This window comes from Lithobates pipiens, unplaced genomic scaffold, assembly GCF_037356315.1.
Source record: "Lithobates pipiens isolate NorthernLeopardFrog02 unplaced genomic scaffold, aLitPip1_a1.2 Scaffold_19, whole genome shotgun sequence".
Taxonomy (NCBI): domain Eukaryota; kingdom Metazoa; phylum Chordata; class Amphibia; order Anura; family Ranidae; genus Lithobates; species Lithobates pipiens.
The window spans coordinates 576,587,235-576,609,633 of record NW_027507764.1 but is presented as its reverse complement, the minus strand read 5'-3'; the positions used below and the strand labels follow the sequence as shown (position 1 = coordinate 576,609,633).

Here is a 22,399-nt window from a genome sequence, read left to right as displayed (position 1 = left end):
GGGCGGGACGAGCGCTGACAGATTACATACAGTGAGAATCGCCTATGATAGACAGAACAGTGGTCCAATGGTGGCCCAGGAGACTGGACTTCCTATTACAGGGGCCACCAAGTGAACAGGAGATTCTCTCTGTATGTAATCTGACGACGCTCGTCCTGCCCCTTCCCTGTACCCTCCGAGGCCGCTAAAATTGAAGTATCGATGTATAACACGCACACACTATTTGCACCCATTTTTCAGAGTGAAAAGTGTGTGCTATACGCCAATAAATACAGTACTTTAATATCTTTCCTCACGCTTTGATGTAACGTATATAAATCCTTCACATCCTGCGGGTGTCTTGGGGATCTGCATCCTTTTACAGACCTCCTGCACACATTGGCTTATGCCCGTGATTTGTGCACTTTGGGGTTAATGCTGCTCTTACCTTCCCCGTGCCTTTCAGTGAATTATATCCTAAATGTTTGGGTTTCCTTTCTGTCCTTGATGGCAGAACTTTCATCTCTCCCTGCAGAAAAATGACGGTAATAGGGTCACCGCCTGCAGCGTCAGCCGCTGTGAAATTGTCACCCTTCTCGCCCTCTCATCTCATCAACAAAGTAGAAAGATGAAGGGACCAGGAGATGCCTGATTCACTCAGCGTGTTCCACTTTCCCAACAACTTGATAAACTTTGGTCGGGCTTATTGTGTGTGTTTTTAAAGGGTGCCGTTATCTGGGGTAGGAGACTTCTGTGCAAGTCTTAACTGGGACGCCAACAACACACCGCTAAATATTTAGGTAGGTGAACTGATTTACCCACCAAAATATTTGTAATTTTCTTCACTCACTCTTGCAATTGATATACCCCCACCACATTGTATAGACAGGAGGGTGACATCACTATTCACAGCCTGAAAGTAAACCCAGTCACTAAAATTACATATACTGTAAGCTGCAACATGTATAATAATGTAATTAACCACTTACAGACCGTCCGCCGTCGTTATACGTCGGCAGTTTGAAGAGGAAAATCGTTGTTATGGCAGCAGCTAGCTGCTATAACCCTGGTATCCTCTTCTTCAGTGAGCGGCTTTCAGATAAAGGAGATCTCTGTGGTGGATTTGCCGCAAGATCATTTTTATCATGGGTGGGAGAAGGCATTTATAAGTCGCACCTGCATATGAAAACGTTATTCAAAACCACACGTGATGTTTCGTCGTGATCGTTGGAGAGAGAGAAATAATTCTAGCCCTAGACTTCCTCTCTAACCCAAAACCGGTAACCTGTAGAAATTTTTAAACGTGGCCTATGGAGGTTTTTAAGGGTAAGATTTTGTCGCTATTCCACGAGCGGGCGCAATTTTGAATCATGACATGTTGGGTATCAATTTAACATTATGCGTAACATGCGTAACATTATCTTTCACAATGTAAAAAAAAAAAATTGCATTAATGTTACTGTTGTCTTATTTTTTAATTAAAAAAAGTATATTTTTCTCTTCTGTATAGGTAACGAGCTGAGATTAGGAGCACTCTCTTACAGGGAGTGCTCCTAATCTCAGCTTGTTACCTGTATAAAAGACGCCTGTCCACAGAAGCAATCAATCAATCAGATTCCAGTCTCTCCACCATGGCCAAGACCAAAGAGCTGTCCAAGGATGTCGGGGACAAGATTGTAGACTTACACAAGGGGCTAGAAGACCATCACCAAGCAGTTTGGTGAGAGGGTGACAACAGTTGGTGCAATTACTTACAAATGGAAGAAACACAAAATAACTGTCAATCTCCCTCGGTCTGGGGCTCCATGCATGATCTCACCAAGTGGAGTTTTAATGATCATGAGAACAGTGAGTAATCAGCCCAGAACTACACGGGAGAATCTTGTCAATGATCTCAAGGCAGCTGGGACCATAGTCACCAAGAAAACAATTGGTAACACACTACGCCAGGGGTAGGGAACCTCGGCTCTCCAGCTATTTTGAAACTACAAGTCCCATGAGACTTTGCAAGACCCTAAGTCCCATGAGACTTTGCAAGACCCTAAGTCCCATGAGACTTTGCAAGACCCTAAGTCCCATGAGACTTTGCAAGACCCTAAGTCCCATGAGACTTTGCAAGACCCTAACAATCACAGGCAGAGGCATGATGGGATTTGTAGTTTCAAAATAGCTGGAGAGCCAAGGTTCCCTACCCCTGCACTATGTCATGAATGACTGAAATGCTGCAGCACCCGCAAGGTCCCCCTCCTTAAGAAAGCATATGTACAGGCCCGTCTAAGGTTTGCTAACAAACATCTTAATAAATCAGAGGAGAACTGGGTGAAAGTGTTGTGATCGGATGAGACCAAAATGAAGCTCTTTGGCATCAACTCAACTCGTCGTGTTTGGAGTTGGAGGAATGCTGCCTATGAGACCCCAAGAACACCATTCCCACCGTCAAAGATGGAGGTAGAAAATTTATGCTGTGGGGGTGTTTTTCTGCTAAGGGGACAGGACAACTTCACCGCATCAAAGGGACAAATGTACTATCAAATCTTGGGTGAAGACCTCCTTCCTTCAGCCAGGGCATTGAAAATGGGTCGTGGATGGGTATTCCAGCATGACAATGATCCAAAACACACGACCAAGGCAACAGAGGAGTGGCTCAAGAAGAAACACATTAAGGTCCTGGAATAGCCTAGCCAGTCTCCAGACCTTAATCCCATAGAAAATATGTGGAGGAAGCTGAAGGTTCGAGTTATCAAACGTATGCCTGAAACCTTAATGACTTGGAAAGGATCTGCAAACAGGAGCAGAACCAAATCCCTCCTGAGATGTGTGCAAACCTGGTGGCCAACTACAAGAAATATCTGACCTCTGTGACTGCCAGCAAGGGTTTTGCCACCAAGTGCTAAGTCATGTTTTGCAAAGGGGTCAAATACTTCACTCCTTAAAATGCAAATCAGTTTATACGTTTTTTTTTAATGCGTTTTTCTGGATATTTTTGTTGCTATTCTGTCTCTCACTGTTAAAATAATAGAAAAAATAGAAAAAAGAAGAACTGCGCTAACCACAAGATACCCAATGTGATTAGGGTATATGAAAGTATCAGACCCACACTGTGGGTCTTAGTATCTAGTGTGTTAATATTGTGAATTCCCCAGACTCAATATATGTGTATCAAACTCTGTGCATAAACCCCTAAACCATAAAGATAAGAATATAAAGAATATATATTTGCTATTAGGCATAAATGACCTATCGAAAAAATACTAAATCTGTGTTCAGAGACACTCTGTCTAATGTCCATACACTCATATATCAAAAAATTGAAAATTTAATAAAAAATAAACATAAAAAATAAATGTCCATATAGTGAATGAACACCAGTGAAACAAAAATTTCAAATGAGGTACGACAATAAAGAAAAGTTCCAAACGACTGAATTGCAAATGCACGGATTGAGAATCTTCTCCAAAGACGTGGTGTGCTTATCCCATCACCGAAATAAATGAATCAGCTCCTTACCAGATCCAGACGACCCCCCGTTACAGAGGGTCACCACAAGCAGTAGTAGTCAAAAGGGTGTCCGGATAGCGCCTCCTCCTCAGATGGTCACGAATCTTCCACACGATGGGGTTGTGGCTGTTACTCACTCCCAACACGACGTGGTGTCACATAAGGGAAAACATAGGCTCCAGATAGTGTAAAACCAAATGACTTTAATTCTTAAAAAGCGAACGTAAACACTTACATAAAAGACTTTAAAAGCAGGTTCAAAACAAAGACGTGCACCGGCCGGATACACGCCAACGCCAAGACCAACCCGTCCTTCCTGGTCCACAAAAACGAACACGACTTGGGGTGACGTCGACACGTTCGGGGTCACGTGTCGACGTCACCCCAAGTCGTGTTCGTTTTTGTGGACCAGGAAGGACGGGTTGGTCTTGGCGTTGGCGTGTATCCGGCCGGTGCACGTCTTTGTTTTGAACCTGCTTTTAAAGTCTTTTATGTAAGTGTTTACGTTCGCTTTTTAAGAATTAAAGTCATTTGGTTTTACACTATCTGGAGCCTATGTTTTCCCTTATGTGACACCACGTCGTGTTGGGAGTGAGTAACAGCCACAACCCCATCGTGTGGAAGATTCGTGACCATCTGAGGAGGAGGCGCTATCCGGACACCCTTTTGACTACTACTGCTTGTGGTGACCCTCTGTAACGGGGGGTCGTCTGGATCTGGTAAGGAGCTGATTCATTTATTTCGGTGATGGGATAAGCACACCACGTCTTTGGAGAAGATTCTCAATCCGTGCATTTGCAATTCAGTCGTTTGGAACTTTTCTTTATTGTCGTACCTCATTTGAAATTTTTGTTTCACTGGTGTTCATTCACTATATGGACATTTATTTTTTATGTTTATTTTTTATTAAATTTTCAATTTTTTGATATATGAGTGTATGGACATTAGACAGAGTGTCTCTGAACACAGATTTAGTATTTTTTCGATAGGTCATTTATGCCTAATAGCAAATATATATTCTTTATATTCTTATCTTTATGGTTTAGGGGTTTATGCACAGAGTTTGATACACATATATTGAGTCTGGGGAATTCACAATATTAACACACTAGATACTAAGACCCACAGTGTGGGTCTGATACTTTCATATACCCTAATCACATTGGGTATCTTGTGGTTAGCGCAGTTCTTCTTTTTTCTATTTTTGTTTGATATATTTTTGGTATATATTTGAATTGCAGCTTCCGTTCAACACTATTTGCTTCTTTTTCCCGTAGCGCAGTTTTTCCCCTCTTTTTCCACTGTTAAAATAAACCTACCATTAAAATTATAGACTGATCATTTCTTTGTCAGTGGGCAAACGTACAAAATCAGCAGGGGATCAAATACCTTTTTCCCCTCACTGTATATATGCTCACTTTATTGCTAAAATTGCTCTGAAATTCAAGATGTAGCTGGGTGTAGTAAGATGTCCGCTGCCACCTTCTGACTGGAGGTGTTATGTCAGATTAGCAAACCTGGTAGCAGTGGGACGCATGCGCAGCTGATGGAACGTCACTTCTGTTTGCTAATCTGACGGGGTTCGTTAATCTGACAGAACACCTGCATGGAGATATACGAAACATCTGTGCATCCCCATGCAGGTAAACACAGCCCTCGCTGTAGTACGCCCTGTGTGAAGGTGGACTTAAATCGACTGCTTTCATAAAAAAAAAAAAACCTGCTGATCCTGCCATGTAGGTCCTTGTTTAGACATTTCCTGTTCTAGGATGACAACTGTCTGTCCCTCTCTCCTATATGCCCTTCTGCATTGTCACATGAACTGTGAATATCCACACCTCATATATGGTCCATTCTTATCACCATCAATAAACCCGTCTCAAAGCGGAACTTCAGTCTACCTCTCAGGCGGCTCAGCCCCCTCCTCCAGTGCGTTAAAGCGGAGGTCCACCCTAAAGTGGACCTTCCGCTCATTGGATTCCTCCCCCCCTCCGGCGCCACAATTGGCACCTTTCAGGGGGGAGGGGGGTGCAGGTACCTGTACAGTACAGGTATCTGCACCCACTTCCGGGATAGCTCTCTGCGGAAAGGGGCGTAGATTACGCCCCTTTCCGAAAGTCCCTCGCTGTCTGCTGGGAAACACACAGATCCCAGAGGCAGCGGGTCCATCCTTATTGCGCAATGCGACTCGCGCATGCACAGTAGGGAACCGGGAAATGAAGCCGAAAGGCTCCACTTCCTGATTAGCATACCCAAGATGGCGGCGGCAGCACCCGAGAGACGATCGAGAGATCGGCTTCGGGTGCCGACATCGCGGGCGCGCTGGGCGGGTAAGTGTCACTATTTTAAAAGTCAGCATCTGCAGTATTTGTAGCTGCTGGCTTTAAAAAAAAAAAAAAAAAAAAACGCGGACTCCCGGCAGACTCCCGCTATAGGGTCCTGGCACAGCCTGTCGGCACACCTCTGTGCATGCACTTGATTTTCCGCGCATGTGCAAAAATGGGGAAGGTTTGAAGCTTTGCCAATAGCCGTCTTTGCTCATGTGCAAGAAACCCCATATATGAGCAGATGGGACAGAGAAACCAGCACCCACTTCCGGGATAGCTCTCTGCGGAAAGCAGCATTTCTGTGTTTCTAAAGCCTCGTACACACAATCAGATTTTCGGCAGGGAATTGTGTGATGACAGACTGTTTGATTAAAATCCTACTGTTAGTACGCTCCTTCAGACAATTGTTGTCCAACTTTCGGCCAACAAATGTTGGTTAGCAGGCTAATGCATTTTCGGCGGGCAGCGGTCTGTTGTCAGATTTTCGTATCATGTGTACACAAGTCCGTCACACAAAATTCAAAAGTACAAACACGTATGCTCGGAATCGACGCACACCAAACACGACATTAGCAGAAGGTGCCCAAAGGGTGGTGCTCAAGAGCTGAAATTCCACTATGATCGTGTTTGTTGGCTGACAATTGTGTGCCGTTAGTATGCAAAACAAATTCCAGGCACACGCCCTTCGGACAAAAGTCTAATGCTTTGCCGACAATCCGGTCGTGTGTATGAGGCTTTGCCAAGATGAGAATTATGTTTTTTACTCCCTGCCAGCAGCCATCAGGTGTGAATGGGAGCTTGGATTTGTGAAGGGGATGTAATAGCAGTGATTTCTAGCAGTCTCCTGTAACATTTTTCTCAAGTCTCACTGTCTTCTGTGTCCTGTGTCTTTTGTTTCCCACATCTTTAGCATGCCTTCATGTCCATTTTGTGTAGTTATGCTTGTTGTCTCTGACTATCTCCTGTAGTATGTCTGCAGTCTCCAACCATCTCCTGTAGTTAGGCCCTCAGTCTCTGACCATCTCCTGTAGATTTGGTTGCAATCTCCAACCATCTTCTGTAGTTGGGCCCTCCGTCTCTGACCATCTCCTGCAGATTTGGTTGCAGTCTCCAACCATTTTCTATAGTTAGGCCCTCAGTCTCTGATCATCTCCTGTAGATTTGGTTGCAATCTCCAACCATCTTCTGTAGTTAGGCCCTCAGTCTCTGACCATCTCCTGTAGATTTGGTTGCAGTCTCTAACCATCTCCTGTAGATTTGGTTGCAGTCTCTGACCATCTCCTGTAGATTTGGTTGCAGTCTCTAACCATCTCCTGTAGTTAGGCCCTCAGTCTCTGACCATCTCCTGTAGATTTGGTTGCAGTCTCCAACCATCTTCTGTAGTTAGGCCCTCAGTCTCTGACCATCTCTTGTAGTTTTATACCACCCTGTCTCTGACCATCTTGTAGTTAAGCCTGTACTCTGACAGTCGTCTGTAGAATAACATATACAAAATATTTTGTGCAACCCCTTTGGCGATGTCAGGGACCACAGTTTGAGGTCCCTGTATACCCTGAAAGCTTACCACTACTGCTTCAGTGGCTAATCTGCAAGTCTTTACATTTAATACATGGCATAATACAGAATACCGTTTTAGTCCTCTATATGTACACACTAATGACAGAATGTCTTCACTTTTAGGTCCGTGAAACTACTCAACCTACCGGTCATCCTGCGACCACAAAAAGTAAAGAACCTGCTGGGCCAGAAACTGTCTACAAAGAGTCCGTTCATATACTCGCCCATCATTGCCCATAACCGCACTGAGGAGAACAGCAAAAAGATTGGTAAGGACCAACACTCTGTGTCTCACTGGTTTTCTAGCCTGAGAAAAGGTGACTGTTCTGGGGGCTTTACTAGGGGAGAGCTTTCTGCAGAATCCAAATTCTGTATTATTTCGCCGCCTTCTCGCAGTGTATGGAGTCTGAACAATTCTGATAGTGATACTTGGGTAACTACTGTGTGTGTGTGTCTATTCCATTTGCTCTCTTTCCCGGACTCTCCTCCCCCCCCCCCGCCTCTTCTCTTCCTCTTTTTCTTGCTCCTAGCTTATTTTCTGTCCTTTCTCTCGCTTCTTTTCCTTCCTTTCTCCTCACTTTCTTTATCTACCTTCTCTCCTCTATTCTTCCCCATACATTCTTCCCTTCTATCCTCTTTTTACTTCTCTATCTCTACGCCCATTTTCTCTCATCTTCTCTTCTCTCCTTTCCTTTTTTTTACTTTCCTATCCTTTATTCTCCTCTCTCCACTCTCTCTTTTTTCTTCTCCACTCCTCTTTTTCTTCCTCGTTTCTCCTCTTTCTTCCTCTTTTCTCCTCTTTCTTGCATGCTTCTCCTCTTTCTTGCATGCTTCTCCTCTTTCTTGCATGCTTCTCCTCTTTCTTGCTTGCTTCTCCTCTTTCTTGCTTGCTTCTCCTCTTTCCCCCTTATTTCTGCTCCTCTTTCCCCCTCATTTTTCTCCTCTTTCCCCCCTTGTTAATCCTCTTTCCCCCTCGTTTCTCCTCTTTCTTCCTCGTTTCTCCTCTCTCCCCCTTGTTCTCCTCTCTCCCCCTCGTTTCTCCTCTATCCCCCTCGTTTCTCCTCTAACCCCCACGTTTCTCCTCTATCCCCCTCGTTTCTCCTCTATCCCCCCTCGTTTCTCCTCTATCCCCCCTCGTTTCTCCTCTATCCCCCTCGTTTCTCCTCTATCCCCCTCGTTTCTCCTCTATCCCCCTCGTTTCTCCTCTATCCCCCTCGTTTCTCCTCTATCCCCCTCGTTTCTCCTCTATCCCCCTCGTTTCTCCTCTATCCCCCTCGTTTCTCCTCTATCCCCCTCGTTTCTCCTCTATCCCCCTCGTTTCTCCTCTATCCCCCTCGTTTCTCCTCTATCCCCCTCGTTTCTCCTCTTTTCCCCTCCTTTCTCCTCTATCCCCCTCGTTTCTCTACTCTTTCCTCCTAGTTTCTCTACTCTTTCCTCCTAGTTTCTCTACTCTTTCCTCCTCGTTTCTCTACTCTTTCCTCCTCGTTTCTCTACTCTTTCCTCCTCGTTTCTCTACTCTTTCCTCCTCGTTTCTCTACTCTTTCCTCCTCGTTTCTCTACTCTTTCCTCCTTGTTTCTCTACTCTTTCCTCCTTGTTTCTCTACTCTTTCCTCCTTGTTTCTCTTCTCTTTCCTCCTCGATTCTCTTCTCTTTCCTCCTCGATTCTCTTCTCTTTCCTCCTCGATTCTCTTCTCTTTCCTCCTCGATTCTCTTCTCTTTCCTCCTCGATTCTCTCCTCTTGCCTTTTCCTTTTCTCCTCTTGCCTTTTCCTTTTCTCCTCTCTACCCTCTTTGTTTCTGTTTTCCTTCCTCATCCTTTCGTCTCCTCTTTGTCCTTTTTCTACACTCTTCCCCTCCCTCTTCCTTCTTTCTGTTGTCTCTCTTCTCTTCTCTCCTCCCTCTATTCCTCTTCTACTTTCCTTTGTACTCTGTTCTTTTTTTTTCCTCTCTTCCCTCCCTTTTTTTTTTCTTGCCCCTCTCTTCTCTCATTTTTCTCCTTCCTTTGTTCCCTTCTTATTCCTCTCTTCCCCCCCCCCCCTGCCCCTCTTCCCTCCTTTCTTCTTTCCCATTCTCTTTACCCCTCTCGTCACTTCTTTCATTTCCTCATCTCCTCCATTCTCTATCATCCTCTCTCTTTTTCTCGCTTCTCTTACTCTTCTCTGTAACTGTGTGCTTGCTCCCTCTTGTTTTTTTTCTCTGTCTCTGGTCTGATTCTCACTCTCCTTATTTTCTCATTCTCCGTTCCTTTATGGAGAAGTCATGGCCCTCTCATATTTCTTTTCATTAGTCGGATTCAGTAGTTCTGAAACTTCCAAGACCAAGCAAAAGCCAATCAGGAGCTCTAATTAAACTGCCCAACTTTCTCTTATTTCATTTTAACGAGAAAGTAACAATTAGAGCCAAGCAAAGTTGCACAATAAAAGCGAGACAGTGCCGCAGCGCCGCTGGCTTCATTAAGTGCAGGAACATGGGATCAATAAGGCGGCCTGGGAGAGCAAGGATCGATTGATCATGCCTGATTGATCGGAATAGATAGTGATTTCCAGGAGGTGAACGTAGCAGGGAATTAATAATACAGGAGCCATTAAAAGGAAATGGGTTCTGCAGGATGCGGCTGTAATCTCTGAAAAGTTGGATTCTGCCAAGTGGCTGGTTTACTGTCAGATACATTTATTTTAATGCACGCTGGTTAAGAGTGAGTTGCACATTAAAGGAGAACTCTAGGCATATGTTATTGCTCGCAAGGGGAGGGGTGGCAGACATTGAACACACGTAGGCTTGTCTGATGTGAAGATTTTCCTGGAGGTCATAGCTCCTGTGGTCAACATAAAGACTCACAAACAGTCAAGTCATCAAATGGCTGGTGTCATATCTGATATCATGTGCACCAGCATGGCAGCTACAGATGAGATGGCAGATTGCTTGGCTGTAAAAGATAGTAGAGTTTAGTTCCGCTTTAAAGCTGAACTCTGAGGAAAATCTAAAAAGTCTTCCTTGCGGTTGGGCTGCCCTGAACTGCAAGGGTTACATGCTTGTTTAGGTCTAGCACTTTTGCTTACCTGATCCTTCCTCTGCACTGCTAGACTGGTCTCTGCAGATGCTTCTCCACTACATTATGTTGCAGGTCCTCTGACTTCATCAAGTACAAGGAGCCTATAGCCTTGGGTGCCGAGGGACAGTCCACCACCAGAGGCTATTGGATGTGAAGACAACGAGGGACGGTCTGCCGCCAGAGCCTAAGGGAGAAGAGGACAGTGCTGGCTGCTATGGGTGCGAGGAGTCCTTTTTTTGAGACCTAAATGCACATTTAAAGTGGAAGTAAACCCATCGATTTAAACAGTTAAAAAATAAATAAAAAGGCATGCCGGGAATGCTAACTGCACATTGGCTGCGCTCTTAGCCAAACTATCAAACCATCCAATGGCTGGTGTCATAACGAATCACATGTGCAGCACCATAGCAGTTGAAGATTAAACAGAGGCAAAGATGGCAGCTTCCTTGGCTGAAAACGATAGGGGCGTTTACTTCCACTTTAAAGCAGAACTAAATCCAAGTTTTAGAAAACTGCATGCAGGCAGCTCTTTATTGCAGAAGAGACTTTATGCAATGTCTCATCTGCAATAATACACACCTGCTTACTTGCAGTTTTCTTTAAAATTTACACTGAGTTGCGCATGTTGAACTCCGCTGGATTCCTGGCACACTTCCACTGTGCCAGAATGATTTTCTCCTGTGCGTATTCGTGTAATAACATCATCCCCTGCCAGCCACCCATGATGTTGAAAACTCGACGTTCGGGCAGATGTCGTCAGAGGCCAGTGAGGGATGGAAGGTAGAGGTGAGTACATTGGGGAGTTTAGTTCCGTTTCAAGGCCCCATTCACACCTGAGCATAGCGTTTTAAGGCAGAAAATTGCGTGATTTTACTGCGTTTTTACAGCGATTTTTCATGTTTTTTTACTGCGTTTTGCCATGATTTTGTGCATGGCAAAAGGTCACCAATGTAAATAGATGAAAAACGCCCAAATCTGCCCGATTTGCTAGAAACATTTAAACCGAATGCCTGGCACAACTGTAACTTTTCTCCTGCCATTGAATTATTTTAATTGTATATGATTGCTCCAATGAAGTCCATTTTTGTGCTCTCCTGCTGCTGTGTTCTAGTTTCTTGCTGCTGCGTTAGTTTTCGGCTGTGGAGAAGGTTACCCATTATCCGTATGAGGCAGGACTCACTGCTTGCCATGGAAGTAAGCGTTAAAACACATGTAAATGCCTATGTGTAACAATCTCTAATCTAGTTACTATGGGGTGCACAAACCTTATAAAATTAAAAAAACAACAAAAAAACATTTATTTACCCTCCATGACTGAGCCAAATACTCCTTAGTTGGGTCTCACACGCTCGCCCCTCCCAGACACTGCAGCTCACATTGGGAGGGATTCAGCAACAGAAGCAGTGCTGTCAGTCCAGAAAGCAGTAGGAAGGACTAGGTGTGGCCAGGTTCTAATTGACAAGCTACAAGCTGTGAATCAGTAGTGACAGTGTCGATGGCTACACTGTCAGGTTTCTGTGGTAGTGAGCTCTCGTAGAACACCAACTTTGGATTCCCCAGGATGCAGAGTCTAAGCCCCAGCCTGCTTCATTACCAGGGACCCTGATGGTGGGGATGGACATTCTGCAAGCTGGCACCAGGTGACAGCCCATAGTTACACCCAGCTGATGATACAGAGACCACTCACATATGCAGAGTATAGATGGCCAGAGACAGAAGAGGATTCAGGAAATGAGCCAAGGTCAGGGTGGGCAAAGGTCAAGTTGGTACATGGGAAGTCAGACCCAGAACACAAGTAATACAGGGCAAACCAGAAGCACAGAGAAACTGGGAAGTCATACAGGCAACCTGGGCTGCACTGAGCATGTCTTGCATAAGAAAGCAAAATGGAGGCAATCCAGAAAGCGATAGAAGGGAAAAGAATATAAATCCACAATATGGCAGGCAACGCCCTTAGATGAAGCCAGTATAACATCGTGAATGGAATCACAGGTCTTAGCAGATCCACTGCAGCAAGTAGGTAAGAATTTCACAGACCAAAAACTGTAGGCTAATCCAAAACATATGCGCCCCCCCCGCATTGTCTTCTCATCTCATTACAAGCAAGCCCAGCCTGCATGTGGGTGACAATACTGCTTTGATTTTAGGAGCAGTGCAGCAACGTTGTCACCCCATCATAGGAAGCTACATTAGGTGGCAGGATAACCAAATATTGGTAGGACATTGTAGGGGGACTAAGAAAAGACTGTAAGTGCTGCAGCACATTTTTTTTCGGAGGCCATTTGAAAAGGCTTTTGTGGGATTTATTTATATTTTTATGTCCGAGTTGCTTTATACATTTATGACTCTTCCTATGCTCAGCATGGTTTGCAAAATTCTCTTAATCAATTTTTTATCATACGTGTGGTGTTTAGGCCAGCTGTAGCATGACTGAAATTCCCTCCATTGAAGTCTTTTCATTTGTATCTACTCCAGATATCTCTTGATTTGTAGCCCACACGCCTCTCTCTCTTCTGTGCCTTGACATTTCTATTCCTTTTGATGGATGCTAGGCTGTGTGATATAAACCTAGAGATGGTATAATTAATAGACTAAGAGGACACTATAAAATAATATATATATATGTATGGCTCCAGTGATGGATGGGCTGTCCAGAGGTCGGGGAGAAGCAGGAAGGTTAGGGAACAATATACAGTTGGCTGTATGATGATATAGCCTTTGACGTTGCAGAGTGAAACAAGTTCTGTTAAATGTATTGCTGTAAGGGCTCCTCCACCTAAAAGTAAGGCTGTGCTCACACTCTGTGCATGTCAAGAACATGTGCAAAATCTTCCGCTTTCCCAATAGGTACAGAAAGGGGCCACCCTTCAGCAAGGCCGGGCTATTAATTCTAACTAGTACCCTCACACATCTGCTCACATGCTGGTGTTCAGTCGTGTCGAAATGCATGGTGCCGTGAGATTTAGCGAAAGGGTCAGGGAATTTTTTGCATGTGTTTCGTGTGTAGTGGAGCCCTTTCAAATGAATGGGCTACCCTATACACGATGCAAGAGAACACATGGAAAACGCGCAAGCGCTTCATCACACCTACCTGGTGTGAAAAGAGCCCCAAGAGTTTATGTAAAACCAACATTTTTTTTCAGTTTTGGATAGGCAAAATTAAGCAGGGCGATAACTTCACATGAAGATATAGAAATTTTATAGCAAGACCTGAACAAAATAATGGAGTGGACAACTACAGTTGTGCTCATAAGTTTACACACCCTGGCAGAATTTATGATTTCTTGGCCATTTTTCAGAGAATATGAATAACACAAAAGCTTTTCCGTCACTCATGGTTAGTGTTTGGCTGAAGCCATTTATTATCAGTCAACTGTATTTACTCTTTTTAAATCATAGTCACAACAGAAACTTCCCAAATGACCCTGATCAAAAGTTTACATACCCTGGGCATTTTGGCCTGATAACATGCACAAAAGTTGACACAAAGGGTTTTGAATGGCTACTAAAGGTAACCATCCTCACCTGTGATCTGTCTGCTTGTAATTAGTGTGTGTGTATAAAAGGTCAATGAGTTTCTGGACTCTTGACAGACCCTTGCATCTTTCATTCAGTGCTACACTGACGTTTCTGGAATCTGAATCATGGGGAAAGCAAAAGAATTGTCAAAGGATCTGCGGGAAAAGGTAGTTGAACTGTTTAAAACAGGAAAGGGATATAAAAAGATATCCAAGGAATTGAGAATGCCAATCAGCAGTGTTCAAACTCTAATCAAGAAGTGGAAAATGAGGGGTTCTGTTAAAACCAAACCCACGGTCAGGTAGACCAACTAAAATGTCAGCCACAACTGCTAGTAAAATTGTTCCGGATGCAAAGAAAACACCACAAATAACTTCAGGTTAAATACAGGACTCTCTGAAAACATGTGGTGTGGCTGTTTTCAAGATGCACAATAAGGAGGCACTTGAGGTAAGATGGGCTGCACGGTCGAGTCGACAGAAGAAAGCCATTACTACGCAAATGCAACAAAGTATCCTTCTTACAATATGCCAAACAGAACAGAGACAAGCCTCAAACCTTCTGGCACAAATTAATTTGGAGTGATAAGACCAATATTGAGCTTTTTGGCCACAACCATAAACACTACATTTGGATAGGAGTCAACAAGGCCTATGATGAAAGGTACACCATTCCTACTGTGAACACGGAGGTGGATCGCTGATTTGGGAATGAGCTACAAAGGCACAGGAAATTTGGTCAAAATTGTTGGCAAGATGAATGCAGTATGTTATTAAAAACAACTGGAGGAACATTTTCATTCATCAGCCACGAAGCTGCGCATGGGACGCACTTGGACATTCCAACATGACAACGATCCTAAACACAAGGCCAAGTGGACCTGTCATTGGCTACAACAGAATAAAGTGAAGATTCTGGAGTGGCGATCTCAATCTTCTGACCTCAATATTATTGAGCCCCTGAGATCTCAAATGTGCAGTTCATGCAAGACAGCCCAAGAATTTACAGGAACTGAAGGCTCCCAGCATAGGGAAAAAATGATTCAGTCTTAAGGAGTGTAAGAGGACAAGGGGCCACACATTGAGATTGAAGGAGAAGCAGTTTAACCTTGGTGGTGACTGCGGGGAGTATAGATAGTTTTATGAGACTCTTAGATGTGCATCTTAAAGAGGGAGTCCACTAGACAAAAAATTATTAAAAGCCAGCAGCTATAAATACTACAGCTGCTGACTTTTAATAAATGGACACTCACCTGTCCCGGGGGTCCAGCGATGTCAGCAGCCGAGGCCGATCCATCGGCTCTCGGCTGCTGCTGCCGCCATTCTCAGTGAGGGAATCAGGAAGTGAAGCGTTGCGGTTTCACTTCCCGGTTCCCTACTGCGCATGCGCGAGTCGTGCAGCGCAATGGTAATGGTCCGCGCTGTCTCTGGGTCCCGTGTGTGTCCCAGCAGACAGCACGGTGGGACAGGAAGAAGCATAGACTCCCTCCCCCCTGAAAGTTGGCAACTGTGACACCGGAGGTGGGAGGGTTCCGGTTCCACTTTAAGGAACACGACATAAGGGGATATGGGAAATAATTAAAGGCACTGACACCTACACAGGTTGAACTGGATAGACTATTGTTTTTTCGACCTTGCCTACTATGATACTATGATTCCATTTATTTAACAGTTTCCCAAAACTGCTACATTCAAGGTATGCCATAAACAATAACTGCCACGGCTGCTTCTGCTTTCAACTGAACTGTCAAGCCATCAAATGGCTGGTGCCATAATTAATCACATGTGAAGCACAATGGCAACTGCAAACGAAACAGAGGTGCTAAGATGGCAGCTTCCTTGGCTTTAAAGGTCAGAAGGGTGTAGTTCTGCTTTAAATCAGAACTCGGGGGAAAACAAAAATGCTCCCTTACAATGGGTCTGCCCCCACACTGCAAGGGGTAAATGCTCAGTTAGGTCTAGAAGACTGGAAAAAGCACTTCTACTTACCCGGTCCTACGCTTCTGCAGGCTCCATCAGTGCTGTTAGACAGGTTCCCACAGCCTCTTCTCCCCTATGTTTCAGCAGTCGCAGGCCCGCTGACATCGGCAACTGCAACGTAGGTCCCATAGCCTAGGACGCCAAGGGACAGTCCACCACCAGAGGGTAGAGGAGAAGAGTACAGTACCGGCTGTGGGGGAGAAGAGAAATTGATAATTATAAGTTTTTTTCCTGGCTCCTAGACCTAATTGAGCATTTAACCCTTGCACTAAGGGGGCAGCCCCCCACAACAGACAATTTTAAAGACAGGATTTAACTTCATGTTCTGGTCGTGCAACAGGAGAAGAAATCTCTCTTAAATTAGGGAAATCCCTTTCTTAGAACAAGTGTTCCCAATGGATGGTTTCCCCCACCTCTTGTTCTGGTGACAACTCTTACCTTTTAGATTCCCCATCACTTTTCTTTCTTGGGGATAGTGAATTTATCTAGTGGAGACATCAGTTGAAACTTGAATGGGGTTCAAATCCTTAAATGCTTTATCCGACACTGCTAAAATAGTTTTTGGTTTAAAAACACTTTAACTGATTCCCTGGCATGACTGTAATTTCTCTCCTGCCAATAAATGAGTTTTAATTGCATAAAATTGTACATCTCCAATGATGTCCATCTTTGTGTTCCTCCGCTGTTGTCTTCCAGTTTCTTCACTTTTCAGCTGCAGAGTAAATTGCCTGTTAAACGTGTTTCCAAACGTATTACATACAATATATATTTTACAGCCCTCTGGACTGCCTTTAGGACAGGGAGAAATATGGTGCTAGGAACAGGTATTTTATTTTGGTAATAAAGTTCACTCACGAGCCTGATCACTCTGGGCCAACCAACTCAGATGGTCATCCTGTAATGAAATTACTTTAGTGTTTACTTCATTACCCATCGAGGTCATAAGCCCACACTCCTTTCTTGCGAATAGATTTGTGCCTGGCAGAGAGCACGATCAGCTGTTCTCTTGTCCAACTTTTTGTTTTATTTCATGTCCAAACAACATGAGGAATTGAGCCTTAAGGGGCCTTGGAGATCTCACAATGCCGTTCGAACCCCAGAAGCCAAATTCGGCCTCGTGCTCGGGCAGCGCACTCGTATATTTCCCTTTCCCCTCTTCCTGCGCCAACCCCGGAGATCAATAATTGAATTTGTTTCTTCAGCCTTTAGTCATCAGTCTGTCATGCTTCTGTCGTTCCTCGTCTGTATTAATTAATAATTAGTGGTGGCAGCCAAAATTATTTAGCAGTGTTGACATCAAACAGCGGCTCACAGACATGTCTGAGTTTACAGCTTGTTTTAAATTATCGTACCCGCTGCGATGATAGAAGCAGAGGCCAAAACATGTGTTTATTTGAGATGGAAATAGAAAACTACTTGTGGCTGGCTGTTGAGAATACTTTTTTTTATATATAGACTAGTGTTATAGGATAAGCGTGGTCGGGGAAGGATTGCCCATGCACAAAACGGTGCATCAGAGCACATATGGGTGTGTAGGAAATCAAATGGCTGAGCATAACTATGCAGGATTATGCACGCTCACATGCCTGTCACTAATGCTGGCGCCAAACGGACTATTTAAATAGAGCTGTTAAGCCAGTTTCTTGCTGTTAGGTACCACAGAAAACGTTGAAGACCAAACGACCTGTTCTTGTGCTTGACCATTTGTTGCTGACCTGGCCTGCTTCTGACCACTTCTGAACTCCACCTGCACAGAAAGGCTTGTCTCTGGAATCCATCTCTACCTTCCGCTTTTTCCTAACTTGTCCTACTGCTGTTCACTCCGGCCTAAACTTGACTACTCTTCTGTTTCCTTCTTGTACCTGATCCATCTGCCAGTATTCTATTACTTACCTACCCAGCACTTACTGATTGCCCATCTTCCAGCCTGGTACCCGCCTGCCAGCTTTGTACCTGCTGACCATCCATTCACTGGTCAAGTGCCTGCTGACCACCCACTTTTCAGCCTAGTACATGCTGTTGTCCACCTGCTCCCAGCCAGTTGCCACCAAGCCCCTTCCAACAATCTCGTAAGTCCTGTCGAGTACCAGTCACCATCAGCTCTTTGTTATCTGGCTTGACTCTATGCATACACTGGCCACCTACCTGCACCAGCTGCTGGAAGAACACACAGGCACTTGTGCCGCTCCTTGCCCTTGTGCCTCCTGTTACATTACCAGGAGGCCTCGAGCTGAAGGTGTAAGAGAGGCATCTTATGGCACCAGCTAATAAATAGCTTCAAGGCCTTCCTCAGTGTGTCATTCTCCACTACCAGGTACGTGAGATGCAAACCTGCTCTAAACTCAGATGGCTATTGAGGTTCCCGTAAATTCATGGGTATTACCATAGTCCTCTGTTACCATTCCCTATCCTGAAGCAGGACCTGGCATGTCTTGTCTGTTTGCAGTACGTTGCACTTGCCAGGTTATGGCCTTCTGGCTGCTTGCACGTGTTAGTGCCATGCCTTATCATGCATTGATGTGCATATCTGAGACTGGGTGTGATTAAACGCCTTTCTTTATGGTGGCCAGTGTTGTGTTTTCCTGCTAGCTACCTTGTACACTAGATGCCTGTTGTTCTTGATTCACCTATTGCTAAGCTGGGCTGTCTGACCTTACTCATATCTCCTGGCCCATTGTGAACTCTGCCTGTTCTGTTACTCTCTTGCTCTCCTGTCTGCCTTGACCACAGCCAGGATACTGACCAGTGTCACCTCTGCTGCCTGCCTCAACCTCTACAAACTATTCTCCTGCCTGCCGCCTGCCTCAACCTTTGCCTGGACGCTGACTGTGCTCTTGCCTACCACCTGCATTGACTTCTACTCATTCTCTAACCTTTTGCTATCTCCAAATTTTAGTCCTGTTTTTGCGACCCCATGATGGGGTCACCCTGATGGCCTCGACCTGGTAATAGCTTGAAGCTAAATGGCCTGAAGGCCACTAGGTTTGGTGTGCTCTGGTAAACACAGAGTTATCCATTAGACCTTGCATCTTTCATAAGCTCATGTTACCTGCCAGGGGTGTCCATCCTGGCAGGTGGGTAATGTACCAAATTTCGAGTGTAAGGCCAGGTTCACACCGAAGCAATGCGTGAACGCCGCAAATCCGCGGCGTTTTCCCGCATCGCATGCCTCCCGCCGGCAGTTCACACTGCCCTATGCGGACTGCTGGGAGTGTCAGTGAAACGTTAATGACACCCCCAGATCAGTTCGCATATCGCAGTGCGATCTGCAAACTCGGACAGGAATCGGATCGCATGGTGTGAACACCCATGAGATCCGATTCTGCTGCGGACCAAAAAAAGGGTCCCGTGCGAGTTTGCGGCGGGTGCGATGCGAATTCAGCCATACTATCTGTATGGCTGAACTCGCATCGCACAGAGATCGGATGTGATTTGCACTGCAGTGCGGTGCGAATCACATCCGGTTCTCGCTGCCGCAGCGGTGTGAACCCAGCCTGAATATGTTGCATTTAGGCAGCCTGTTAATTTTGATTAGGCTTCCTGTGCGTCCCAGTGCATATCTCAAAGCCCAGTTGATGCTTTTTTTTGTTACTGTAATGTTGTCATTTGTGTTACATAGGTACATAGTAGGTGAGATTGAAAAAAGACACAGGTACATCAAGTCCAACCTATGTGTGTGATTATATGTCAGTATTACACTGTATATCCCTGTATGTTGTAGTTGTTCAGGTGCTTATCTAATAGTTTTTTTAATCTATCAATGCTCCCCGCTGATACCACCGCCTGTGGAAGGGAATTCCACATCCTTGCCACTCTTACAGTAAAGAACTCTGTACGTAGTTTAAGGGTTTAAGGTTAAACCTTTTTTCTTCTAATTTTAATGAGTGGCCACGTGTCTTGTTAAAATCCCTTCCATGAAAAAGTTTTATCCTTATTGTGGGGTCACCAGTACGGTATTTGTAAATTGAAATCATATCCCCTCTCAAGGGTCTCTTCTCCAGTGAGAATAAGTTCAGTGCTTGCAACCTTTCCTCATAACTAATATCCTCCAGACCCTTTATTAGCTTTGTTGCCCTTCTTTGTATGCCATTTCCAGTACATCCTTCCTGAGAATTACATGCCATTGCTGAGCCTATCATCTACGAGGTCCTCCCCCCAGTGTATAGATTGCATTCATATTTTTGCCACCCAAATGCATTATTTTACATTTTCTACATTAAACCTCATTCCCATGTAGTTGCCCACCCCATTAATTTGTTCAGATCTTTTTGCAAGGTTTCCACATCCTGTGGAGAAGTTATTGCCCTGCTTGGCTTAGTATCATACGCAAATACAGAGATTGAACTGTTAACCCCATCCTACAGGTTGTTTATGAACCGATTAAATAGGATTGGTCCCCACTACCCACCCCTGACCATTCCGAGTACTCCCCATTTATCACCACCATCTGAACTCGCCCTTGTAGCCAGTTTTCAATCCATGTACTCACCCTATGGTCCATGCCAACGGACCTTATTTTGTACAGTAAACGTTTATGGGGAACTGTGTCAAATGCTTTTGCAAAATCTAGATATACCACGTCTACGGGCCTTTCTTTATCTAGATGGCAACTGACCTCCTTATAGAAGGTTAATAGATTGGTTTGGCAAGAACGATTCTTCATGAATCCATGCTGATTACTGCTAAATATACCGTTCGCATTAGTAAAATCCTGTATATATTCCCTTATTCCCTTCAGGAGCTTGCATACTATTGTTGTTAGGCCAACTGGTCTGTAATTCTCAGTGATTTATTGTGGGCCCTTTTTAAATATTAGTGCTACATTGGCTTTTCTCCAGTCAGCTGGTACCATTCCAGTCAGTAGACTGTCAGTAAAAATTGGGAACAATGGTCTGGCAATTGACTGAGTTCCCTAAGTATCCTTGGGTGCAAGCCACCTGGTCCTGGTGATTTATTAATGCTAAGCTGGCCATACACCATTAAATTTTCTTATTCAATTTCCTTTAGATTTACCGTAAACTATGTAGTGTAAGGGCCTGTCTGATTGCATACAAATTAAAAGTGTTTAGGTTTGACCTCATATTATATGGTTTTGGCAAATCTAAAGGAAAATTGTAAAAGACAATTGTATAATGTATGGTCAGCCTTAGGTTCCCAAATCGAATTTTAATTCTGTCCACAGTTAACAATGGAGGTGCTTCCTGTGATGTGTCATGAGCATAAACACTGCCGTTTTGGTTACTAAAGCCCCCAGATTCCCTCAAGAAGACTGTGGACAAGAATAGATTCAATACCTTCACCATGTCCCCATCCTTTGTAACCAAATGTCCTTCCTCATTCTTCATGCTGCCAATATGGTCTGTTCTCCTTTTTCTACTGTTTACATATTTAAAGAATTTCTTGGGATTTTTTTTTTGTTTTCCTCCGCTATGCGTCTTTCGTGTTCTATCTTAGCCGCCCCTAATTGCACCCTTACATTTCTTGTTGCTTTCTTTATAAAGTCTGAATGCAGATGATGATCCCTCATGTATTTTTTTTAAGGCCTTCTCCTTTGCTTTTATATGCATTTTACATTAGAGCCATCCAGGACTTTTGTTCGCTCTTTTAAATGTATTACCCAATGGGATGCATTGGTTAATGCCATTACCCAATGGGATGCGTTTGCTAATGCCCTTATTTAATATGCTCTTAAAGCAAAGCTATCTCTCCTCCATGTTCTTTGTTCCTAAGATTTTATCCCAATTTATGCCTTCTAGCAAAGTTCGTAGTTTAGGGAAGATGTCTCTTTTGAAATTCAGTGTCTTTGTATTCCCCTTATGTTTCTTATTTGTGTGATTTATACTGAAGCCAATTGACTTGTAAACGCTGTTTCCTAAATTTCCCCTTATTTCCACATCCGTGATCAGGACTATATGGTTGGTAGATCCACTAACGCTTGGGGATACGACGAGTTTATCCTGTCTCTTCTGGATTACATTTTACATCATAACATCTTCACCTTCAATGTCTCCCACTACCTCCAGGTGCAGGGGGTAGCGATGGGGACATGCTGTGCCCCATCGTATGCCAACCTGTACCAGGAAGAGTGGGAGAATATGTTCCTCACCGATTAAGCCTTGTCGATATATACGGACCACTTTTTGATCTGGTTCAGGTATATCGATATTCGCCGTGAGTGATGGCCCTCTGGTGCTGTTGTCTTTGTGCCCGGATAGAGTGAATAGAAATTATTTCATCTGATATTTATCATGTCTTCTAGTGCAGCAGTCTGTACCACAAGGCCACATCCAGCAATACTATATTGCATGCCTCAAGTTTCCATCCACAGACCCTAATAAGAAGCATTACAGTCGGTACCTTAGAGTAAGACGGAACTGTACCAATGACGATACGTTTGTAGCAGAGGCTATCAAATTGCGTGACACACTGCTCCAGAAGGGCTATTCATGTACTTAGCTGAAGAAAGCCTATAGACGCGCCACTTCGCGT

The 22,399-nt window shown here is 44.3% G+C and overlaps 1 protein-coding gene across 1 annotated transcript in view; it reads left to right on the top strand.

The window, feature by feature from the left end:
* Nucleotides 1-22,399, top strand: part of TRAPPC9 (trafficking protein particle complex subunit 9) — a 903,391-nt gene that overhangs the window by 101,664 nt on the left and 779,328 nt on the right. The window contains exon 11 of the mRNA XM_077493381.1: nucleotides 7,485-7,630. Within this exon, the coding sequence (XP_077349507.1) occupies nucleotides 7,485-7,630 (146 nt within the window). The remainder of the gene's footprint in view (nucleotides 1-7,484; nucleotides 7,631-22,399) is intronic.